The sequence below is a fragment of the Parasteatoda tepidariorum genome, chromosome 7 (genome assembly GCF_043381705.1).
Source record: "Parasteatoda tepidariorum isolate YZ-2023 chromosome 7, CAS_Ptep_4.0, whole genome shotgun sequence".
NCBI lineage: Eukaryota > Metazoa > Arthropoda > Arachnida > Araneae > Theridiidae > Parasteatoda > Parasteatoda tepidariorum.
Window position 1 is genome coordinate 49,004,266 of NC_092210.1, and position 11,685 is coordinate 49,015,950.

The 11,685-nt window shown below is 30.4% G+C and overlaps 1 protein-coding gene across 1 annotated transcript in view; it reads left to right on the forward strand.

Annotated features, from left to right (window-relative positions):
• Nucleotides 1-543: 543 nt before the first annotated feature.
• The window catches only part of LOC107448798 (serine/threonine-protein kinase Nek8), a gene marked incomplete at its 5' end in the record, with an annotated part of 32,016 nt that continues 20,874 nt past the window's right edge, over nt 544-11,685 (forward strand). Inside the window, 6 exon segments of the mRNA XM_016064138.3 lie at nt 544-591; nt 2,707-2,912; nt 3,631-3,686; nt 7,023-7,199; nt 8,922-8,971; nt 10,448-10,529. Of these exon segments, the coding sequence (XP_015919624.1) occupies nt 545-591; nt 2,707-2,912; nt 3,631-3,686; nt 7,023-7,199; nt 8,922-8,971; nt 10,448-10,529 (618 nt within the window).

Sequence of the window (11,685 nt, forward strand, 5' to 3'; positions counted from 1 at the left end):
GACACGGTTCCCAGCAGATCACCGAAGTCAAGCATCACTGGCTGCGGTCAGTGTGCGGGTGGGTGACCACTTGGATCAGTCTGCGTAGGGACCGAGGGTGTGCGGTATTGGTTCTCGTTAAACTGTGCTACAGTAAAGTGCTCGACTTCGCGCGCAGGTCGTCGGGCTACCGAAGCAGGGGTGCCATCCCCTCCACAAAGGATCAAAATTGCGATGGCATGTCTTCGGATCATCCTCAGGGATGTTTCCCAGACCATCGCCAATAGCTCATTGTGCAGCTCTAGTGCGACGTAAATTAACAACAAAATCTCTTATATTAAGACCCATTCTCACTGTATGCGAAAAAATCAGGAATTTGAATTCAAAGATGCAAGCTAAAACCTCGAACTGAATTAGTGTATATATTATTTGTTCAGTATGAGCCAGCTTTTAGGTCGACAGAAATAGGTAGTTGGAAACCTATGAAATGTAAATAAATAAAATCTTTTCGAATCGAATTGCAAATAAAAATTGGCTCTAATGTTTGTTCTAATTAAATAATAAAATGGAGAAATATGAAAAAATCCGCTTGGTTGGAAGAGGAGCACATGGGTTGAAAATATTCTAATTTTTATTCCACTGTCTTTTGCACTTCTCCCTGACTAAACTAATGCTCTATTATTTTGAATTTTATTTATAATACAGTAGGGAACCGATTATCCGGAACGATCGGGATCATCGCTATTCCGGATAACTGATTTTTCCGGTTTTCTGAATCGCTACAAAAAGCCGTTTTTTTATTGTTAAACCCAACTGAAAAAAAAATTTGGAAATAATCTTAAAAAGAAGAAAAAAAGATGAAGTAATACACTAACGATTATTTCCAAAATGATGGTAAGGTAAACATCTTTCAAAAAAGAAAGAAAAATCCTAAAATCTTATGAGGAAAAAAAAAATTTTTTTTTTGAAAATGGAGGGAAAATTTATTGAATTTCGTTCCGGTGTTTTGGTTTTCCGGTTTTCTGAATTCCGGATAACTGGTTCCGTACTGTACTATTAATCACTTATTTAAAAATTTTAACATTTCCGTTATTATATGTGTGATTTAAATTATCATTTTGAAATTTTGTATGCATCATCTAAGCTAATGTTTGATGTACCTTTATAATTAGTATTTTCTGTAAAAGTCTTTATTCTTCTGCAACCTAAATATTTAAGTTATAAAATACATAAAGTATTATTCTGTGTATTTTTTTCAATGTTCTTTCAATAAAATTGGATAGTAAATTAATTTATACTGTATTGTAAATTCAAGCTTAAGTTTTTTTTAAGCATTTAAAATTTTTATAACATTAAATTTCTGTTATGGAAATCTACGCCAAAATTATGGATATCTACGCCGAAACAGCCGAAGTTTTGTCAACTTCCAAGCAACATAAATTTTTTTAAAAATGTAGAAAATCAATTTGAAAGGTATGGGAAGATTTCCGTATTTTGATCTGTGGCTGAATAATCGCCAAGTCTTGGCAACTTCCTGTCAGCAGCCCTCGAGAAACTAAAAAAAGACATCTCTGAAATGGATAAACTCGAAAGGTATAACTCGTAAGCATTCCTCTGGCAAACATCGACGTATTTTTTCAAATTGCAAGTTTAAAATCTATTTGGCACCTTGATGATTGTAGTTGGCGTTGACAGATCATGATGTGAGAATATCCCCAAAGGTAAAGCTCATAGCCACTCTTGAGCAAACAGCATTTTTTAGTTTTTTGCAAGTTGAAAAACCTTTCGTCGCCTTGGCGAAGATACCAACACGAAAATAACCTTTTCTATTGCACATGTTTTACTACATTACTGAAAGTAAATTCAATTTAGAAGGGGATATTTCTGTATCGTGATCTTCCATGCCAACTGAAATCGACAAGGCGCCAAATTTATTTTAAAGGAGAAAAAATGTTAGAAATATACATGTAGAGATTTGCCCTTGATGGCTATGAGTTGTACCTTTTAGGATTGGTCCCTTTCTGTGATGTTCTTTTTTTAGTCTCTCGCGTGCCGCTGGCTGTAAGTTGCCAAGACTTGGCAACTTTTTTACCACAGATCACAATATAAGGAAATTTCCCTATTTTTGAGCAGTTCAGCAGTACAGAACCCTTTATCCGGAAATCAGAAAACAGAACAAACCGTAACGAAATTCAATACATTTTCCCGCCATTTTTTTTTTTTTTTTTTTTAAAAGGTTTTTTTTCTTCATAAGATTTTAGGATATTTCTTTCTTTTTGAAAGATGTTTACCTTACCATCATTTTGGAAATAATCATTAGTGTATTACTTCATTGCTTTTTCTTCTTTTTAAGATTATTTCCAAATGTTTTTTTTTTTTTTTAGTTGGGTTTAACAATAAAAAAAACGGCTTTTTGTAGCGATTCAGAAAACCGGAAAAATCAGTTATCCGGAATAGAGATGGCCCCGATCGTTCCGGATAATCGGTTCCCTACTTTACTAAAAAAATTTATAAAAAATCCTACCTCTCTACTTGTGAATCTTAACAATCACAATAATGAAGCAATGATTATTACTCTACGCTTAAGATAAAGCTTCTAGCAAAGTGCCTTTCATGGATAAGTTTTCAGAATTTAGAAAAACAAATAGTCATAGTAATGAATTGACCCAGATTGAAAAGGATAAGAATTTTTAATATATTTTAAACAATTTTATTTATTTTTTACAGAACTGTGTACCTCTGCAACCAAAAACCTGATAACAAACATGTAATTTTAAAAGAAATTCCTGTAGATCAAATGACTGTGGATGAGAGACAAACATCAATGAATGAAGCTAAAGTATTGGCTATGCTGGACCATCCCAATGTGGTTGCTTATTATGATAGTTTTTTAGAAGATAAAACAATGATAATTGTTATGGAATATGTTCAAGGTACATTATGTTCTGACCAGAGCACGAAAAACCGCCCGTCCTCGACGGTCAAAAATTCCCCACGGACAACCAATTTCTCGAATCCGACGTCCGTACAGACGCCCATTTTCCCATCTTGACCTTTGTCATTTAAATTATTTCATAAAGGAAACAAATTATTTCATAAAAGAAAGAAATTATTTCATAAAAGAAAGAAATTATTTCATGAAAGAAATACTATAGGTTACTATTAGTAACCTAGTTTTTTTTTTTAATTACTGTAGAATGTAATCCTTAGTAACTACTAATTCATTATGCAATTTATATAAATGTTTGTAATAAATAAGAGAAAATTGTATTTTTATTTCTTTAGGAGTTAGTTTAGAGGTTAGTTTCAAAGGAGGGCGTGAATATTGTTGGACAAGCCGTCCTCGGGGACGGGTAAAATTTCTGAGTTTTTTCGAGCCCTGGTTCTGACCATATTTTAATGTTCTAAACAAAAGTAATTTGTAATTTATTTATGAAATGTATTTAATATTTGATTATGATCCTGTGTTATTTTATAATGTTTTTATTTTAATTTTCTAAACAAAAATCTTCTATTGTTTTTCACTTCCTATATTTTATTAAATTTGGAATATCTTAATTATGTTTTTATTTTTATTTTCTGAACAGAAAGATGTGCTGTTGTTTATCTTTATTAATTTTATTTTCTGTATTTTTTTTCTGAACAATTTAGGAGGTACACTTTTTGATTTTCTTTGTAGTAGAGAAGGTAAACTCATGCCTGAAGAAGTAAGTTAATCACTTTTAAATCATTAAAACAAAATTATTCTCTCTATTTACTTTTAAACTTGTTTACAAATCAATTCTTACTTGTAACCTTTTGAACAGTTGTCCAGACTTTTTCCAATATAATTCTATATAAAGATAATGCTTTCCACCAAAAATTCTGTATAATTTAGCCTGTTTCTCAGATCTATACATGTATGCATTCTTTCTATAATCAAAAATCAGTGTTTTTTCCATTAACATCTATATCTCCAATTCTATGTGAAGATAGAACATTGCGTCAAAAATTCTGTATAATTTAGCCCATAGTAAAATGGTTCCATTATTAAACATTGTGTTATGTCTTGGTTAACATGATTGACACATTTGGAAAGAAAAAAGAAACTTGTAAATTTAAGTAGGAATTAAAATGAATAATTGTAGTTTATCAAAATTCCTAATTGTAGTTTACATTATTTGTTTATTTTCATTAAATTATGTGTCTTTGTAAAACAAATCTGTTTAAGGGAGCCTTCAACAATGTAAACCAAGTCAACGGAACAAAAATGTTTCATTTAAAAAGCTACCAACAGATCTATTTTAGAAGGGCACTTCGATTCACTTTATTTTTTGTAATGTCTTAATGAGTGCTCATTTGTAATTTTTTGAAGTATCGGATTCAGAATGAGTTGAGGATTAAATTGTTTTAAAACTTCAAGTTTTAATGTTTTTAATATATATACAGTGGGTGATCGGTAAACGAACAGATCGGTTAACGAACAAATCGGTTAACGAACACTTTCATGAAAGATTTTTGTGTTCGGATAACGAACACTTTCAAGAAAGATTTTTTGTGTTCGGACAACGAACACATATTTGGATAATGAACAAAACGAATTCTAACGAACACTTCTCGGCCTGAAAAAAAAAGTACTATTAAACGTTTGTTATCATTTTGCATACAAAATAAGATCGCTGAAAGGAGAAATGTTTAAAGTATGCTTAGTATTAATAATGATAATTACTAAATGAAACTTGAATTAACAAGGAATTTAAATTTAAAGGTCATTCAATAATTATTATTATAAAGCTTAAAACACTTCTCGTTTACCACTCTGAGAATCCCAGAGCATTAAAAAAAAATTCCATAATTAAGAACAAACTGCCAGTAATGTGGAGATCGAATCAGAGGGCATGGGTCATGCAGTATCTTTTCAAAGAATGGCTATTTAAAGTTTGTGCCCCGAGCATCAAGGACTACCTTGATACCAATGACTTACCGTTGAAAGCACTGCTGCTGTTGGACAATGCACCAGGACATCCAAAGGATCTTGAAGATAATTTGCTGACAAACTTTCCCTGGCTGACAGTTCAGTTTTTACCTCCGAATACGACTTCACTGATTCAGCCGATGGATCAGGAAGTTATTGTGGCTTTCAAGAAATTATACACTTGCGCGCTGTTTCGTCGGTGTTTTGAAGCAAGCCAATTCTCCTCAACAATTATTTCAAAAAAGTTTTGGAAAGAAAAATGTGACATTCTTGAAGCTATTCGTATCATTCAAAAGGCATGGTCAGAAGTCACACAGCGACAGTTGATTTCTGCTTGGCGGAAACTGTGTCCATCCTTCGTTCAAGGTGACAGAGGTGATCAGGGAGCCACCCCTGAAACTATGGATGAAATTTTGACAACTACTAGAGATCTGGAATTGGAGGTGAACGAGGATGACATAGAAGAGCTCATAATGGGACATGTAGATTAACTGACGATAGAAGAACTCCAAGAAATTTTGAATGAAGAGCACCAAGAAACACAGCGAAATGTGTCTCCTTCTGAACAAAAGGAAGACGAAAGAAGATACCAATGCTGACATCTGCCGTTAAAGATCTTTTGAAAAAGTGGGAGGATGTCAGAGCATTGGTCTTAGAATGGCACCCAAACTAAGCTGATGTCAGTAGGGTTGGGGATTTTTACAACGACAATGCTATTAATTACTTCCGGAAAATCCTGAAAAAGAGAAAAAAGCAATCGACATTGGGCATGTTCTTCAACGCCCCATAAGCAGAAACTGAAAAGGACTGATTAATATGCAAGACTATATGTATGTATTATTTTTTTAAAAACTTAATAAGAAATTATACATTTTTTAAATTAAATTTTTAGGGTCTCCAGAACAAATTAATCGATTTCACATGGAAGTCTATGGTGAATCGATGATCGGTTAACGAACAATTCGGATAGCGAACATAGTCTTGGAACGGATTATGTTCGTTAACCGATCACCCACTGTACTTGCCATTTTTAACATTTTACCACTGTTACTGGCATTGTATTACTCAGACATTCCGTGTACTATCTAGGCATTTTATAGAATACTTGGCATTTATTAAGCAAAGTATGGAATAGATTTATTATATGCATTACTTTACCCTTCTATGGGAGGTTGACTGAATGTAAACAATAAAGATCTTCCTTAAATCGGAAGAAATTTAGAAAACTTCCAGTGTATCCATCCGCTTATGTTATGCCTACGAGGTGATGTGTGAACAGGCTTAATATTTTAGGAAGTTTTATTAATGTGTTTTATGTTTAAATTTGTACGTAATTTTACCATTTCAAAAAGTTTCCTATAATTAATAAATTCTAACAGGTTGTGAGCCTAAAATAAATTTTTAAAAATTAATATCACAATACAAAAAAAGTTTGAGGTTTGCCATGTTTTGAGTATCCCTTGTTTGGCTATATTTGTGTGAAATATCACCGTTAGTTATTTTTTGAGTTGCATTTTGCAGGGCAAAACATGCTTGCTGAGTCTTCAAAAATCTTATGTTGTTTATTTTGTTGAAATTTAAACTTAAAAAACACGTTATATTGTAAACACTACAAGTACGATAATATTTTAAGGCACTCTCTTTCAAGTTTATGCATAAAAATCAATCGGAAGCTGTAATCCAGAAGTCTTACAACAGCACAATCTGTTCTTAGCTTTATACGGTCAACAATCCATAGAAAGACTAATGGTCTTGAATTAAAGTATGTTTATTGACTCCTTAACTAACACAGTTTTTCCATTTTAATGCAGCGCAGTATAAAACTATTTTTTTTAAAATAAAATTATGTATCCAATGTACAAATTTAAGGCGATTTTTGATATTCGATAGGATGCTGGAATTTCAGATCCTATTTACCACTTATTTTGATAAAAAAAATTTCCTATAAAAGTAAATATCTGTCTCATGATTCTTATCCACAAGGTATTTTTTAACCCTTTTATTCGGGCATTAACTTTCTCTCTACTTATAATTAGAAACGGACTCTGTCATTTTTTAATCAAAATTTTTTTCTCCTGACATCGACTAGGAAATTCTTAAATATTTCGGTCAAATGGTGTACACTCTGCAACATGTGCATGGAAAGCTTATTCTTCACAGGGATTTGAAATCTCAGAATATACTTTTAAATGAAAAGCAAAATGTTATAAAAATTGGTGACTTCGGAATATCTAAAGTGCTAACCAGCAAAAGTAAAGCCTACACTGTAAGTATGCATTGTTATTTGTTTATTTTCGTGAGTATCCTAACGAATACAAGTGATATGCAAAATTTCTCAGCTACATATATTATCTTATGTAATATTTTAATCAAATCCACATGAATCCACGTTTGATTTTCTCCCTCTTTTTTTTCTCTTTCTCTTATATATTTATATAAGAAGACATATATTTGCATTAATTTTCCTCCCACTTTCATTTACTTTGATAGTATTTTAATTTTTCACTCTGATTTTATTAATAGAAACATTTGATCAATGGAAACAGAAAAATAAAATTTAAAAACTTTAGTATGTATCACATTTTTTTATACATAATAACATTTCTCTTCTCTCATTTTATATAAATTTGATAGATTTTAAATTAATAGAAAAAGAAAAATAAAATTTAAAACCTTTAGTATATCACATTTTTTTATACACAACAACATTTTCTATCAATCTGTACAGTTAAACTATGTAGATGAATAGATAAATTTGAATTAATTGTAACTATATAATTCATTGGTTGAATGTTTAAACTTTTTGTTATAAATATTGCAAATATATACATATAGCGGGACCTTGATTTTACTGTGTTTTGTACGTTATCCCACTTCCTACATTCTGTGCTGGTCCGTGAAAATTGCCTGTATTGATAATGTTAAATTATCTCGGATTTTACGTTACCCCCCTTTTTTTAAAAAATCTCGCTTTATACATTTTTCTAAAAGATTAAAATCTTTTTTTCTCTTCGAAACTCGTACAAACTTCTTCTCGGTTTTCATTTTTTTTCTTCTTTACTTTTCTTTAAAAAAAAGAGACTTGTTTATTAGCTGTTCCTAGCTTTTTGACAATATTTTTATTCTATACTATCCTTTTGTCTATGAGAGGAAATTTTTTGGTGGTGGGATGAGCAAAGCACAGGAATGGTATAAAGGGCAATTAAAGAAAGTATGACTGCTTAAATTGTAAAATTTGCAAGTTGAATTTTTTTCAGAAAACTTTATCCTTGGAATAATTTAATGAATGTTACATTGGTTAGGTAATCATTCCTTCATTACTGGTTCGGTCATCATTTTGGTGATCTGCAAAATTCTTCTAAAGCAAAAGTAAATGTTTTGAAAGCTGTGAATTCGATTTCTGCAGCATTAGATAGAGTCGATTAAAATGCATTACAAATGGGTTTAATAAGGCTTCTTGGGGTTAATTACTTCTTGGTTCAGAATTAAATTTCGTGGTCGAAGGCCTTTCAATGTCGATTATGCATATATCGGCTGCAACACACATCCATGTACTCTTCAATTCCTTCAATATCTATATATAATAATGCCGGTAGTGTAAGTATTGGGAGAAATTTGCCTTGATGGAGAACTTTTTGATAAAACTAGCATTATATGGAGAGAAAAACCTCTCATAGTTAGCCATAGTCGAACCCGGTTTACCTCATTGATCCACCACTGCTCTAAACAAACAAGCAATATTTTAAAAAAGGAGAAATCAATTTAGTGAACGTAAAGTTTGGATCTGGTTCAGTGGCCTCTTAACCTGGCACTCCGGGCGACAGCCCTACTTGCCCGCCCTGTTCGTACATTTTTTAATGCTAATCTGACAAAAACATAAAATCGGGGTTCCACTATGTATATATATATTTAATATATATATATTTAATATATTAATATTTATTTTATATATATATATGTTTGCATATTATTTGCTATTTATCTCCAGGTGGTGGGAACTCCTTGTTATATTTCTCCTGAATTGTGTGAAGGAAAACCGTATCCTAAATTTCAAATTTTATTTGGTGTCTGCTTCAAATTTCTAACTTCTTTCAAATCATTTTCTTCTTGCATGCTCTTTATTTTTGAAATAACTAATACATAGTATGAAAAAAAAGCATTTAACTAATATAGTATGAAAAAAAAGCATTTAAATTTCAGCGTCATTAATATTTATAATTAGTTGTTATTAGTGCCGCATTGACTTAGTAGTTATAGCACTGAGCTGTTGTTGTAAATGATTGGGTTTCTAACCACAGCGACAGCTTAAAACCCTCCCAGCATCAGTTCAATGAATACCAGCTAAGCTAGTTTCGAAACCATGCCATGGCTCGTGTACAATGCTGGTCCTATTGCCAACATTATACAAATGGTCAATAAGTTACTAGTTGCACTTATTGGTTGTTATGGGGAAGCTTTATTTCATTGCATGTTATTTATCAGGTTAATAGTTAATTCATGTTTAGAGCTATGGTTCTTACCATTACAGCCTATAAAGATGTTATCGTTATAAGTTCGTCTTGGAGGACCAGATTTTTATGCTTCCTTAATAAGCTATTTTAATCTATATTAATGCACCATATTTTTTGTTTATTTTTAAACTTCAAAAATGAAAAAATTTGTATCGTTTATTAAAATAAATAGTTTTTCGATAAAAACAAAACAAAAGTGGTAATTAACAGTATCAAATAACATGCTAGCATTTCTTTCTAGAAGAGATAATACAGATTTTTTTGAAATAATTCTAATTTGTCTTTCTAGGAGAGGTTAAACAGATTCTTTAAAATAAAATTAAATTAATAATAATATATAAAATAAAAAAGTTCTTGGGAAGGAAAAAGCTGCATACATCTGGGTTTAGGTTAGACACTGTGTGTAACTCACCAAATATATATATATCTAAAATTATGATAATTATATATAGATATAAATTGTTATAATAATTACTTAAATTATATTTCCTCTGGGAAAGGAAGTGGTGATTTCATCTAAAGTTATTTTAATGCTTTTACCAAGCATCATCCTGAAACATGTATACATTATATATTGGTAACTGATAATTATTGTATGTAATTACACTGTTAGAAATACACCTTCCTTGTATGATAACATCTATGTATTGCCCAACAATTGTTTCTACGCTTATTACTTTTCTGTCTTATGCATAAACATGCAACTATTATCATTCATTCTTTATCAAGCTGTAGGAACTTCTAAAATAAAAACTATGTACTCTTTATACTCAAATATATTGCAGTAATTGGATTTTTTTTTTAACTTCATTAAAAGCTTCATTAAAAGCTATTAGTTCTCATTTATCTTCTTGCATATGGCCTTTCTAATTTGTTATTGACTAACTCTCTTCTTCGTTATTTCTTAGCTTCTGCACTTTCTCTACTATTCTTATTCTTTCTCATAATAGATTGGAAATACCTGTGATTTCAGATGAACAGTTCTTCATTAACTTTTTAAAAGATATAACCAAAAGAGTGATATTTGGGCACTTGGCTGTGTTCTATATGAACTGATGACATTGAAAAGACCTTTTGATGCAGCTGTAAGTAGTAAATTTGAAAATATTTGAATGCATTCGTATAATTTTAGATGTACACGTATAGTTCTTTTATTCATGTGTTATAGTAATTTATTCATGTGTTATCTAAGAAATTATTTATTTATTTTACATTCTTTATGTATAACTATTTCAAAAATGTCTGCGCTAAATTGATTAGATTTGTGCTAATTAATAGAAAATTTAATATTGTTATACATTTAATAATGTAACATAATATTAACAATTTGTTTAATTCATTAAAGTGAAAGAACATAGATTTTAATATTATATATTTAGATTTAAGAATTGTAGACTTTAGAATTCCATTGAAAGAAATTATTTAATAGCAAAAAAATCAAATGAATTACTAGAAATTCCATTTACATGAATGTCATGTTCTTTTTGAAGGTAGGAAAAGTGGCAAAATGCCCCTAAATTCCTATTTTAGATGATTGTGATGTGATCCATTGTCAAAAAGGTCTTACAATATTAACCACTTTACAATATTGATAATTAAACATTAATATGTGATTGAATAGAATTCTTTGTGATATTGAGTAGATTTTCATAAACATTTCATCATTTAGAGTACATTGCTGTTTGAAAAAATTAATTTGCAATCATTGTAAATCTCTGTTCAAAAGCAAAAATAAATCTATTAATCATACTTTTCTTGCTTGAAAATTTTATCCAAATTTTTCGTTACATATTAGTTATTGTCACTAATATGTAACAAATTTCACAAGTGATAAAAATATATATAAAATGATGGTAATGTGCATTATTTTATATCCGTCATTATGTCTTAGTAAATATGTTTTTTCCTTTTAGGCATTAGATAATTTTAATAATGTAACATTTAATCTTAAATACTTTTGAAAGCTTTTTTCCTTTAATTGAAATTCACTATTTTCCTATATCTGCTCTAACAGTTATCTCAATTTTAAAAATTTCCAAAATTCATTGAATATTTTCTTTTTGGGAGCTTTATCATTATTTTTTGTGTGCTAATACCAAATTGTTTCATGATATAATATCGATTTATCGATTTTTATTTGAATAATGGGGGTGTAGGGAGCGGAGTTACAGACCATGTCAACCTTCATCTATGAAAAGGTACCCCGACATAGAGTCGAGTTACGTCAAATTTATATTATAT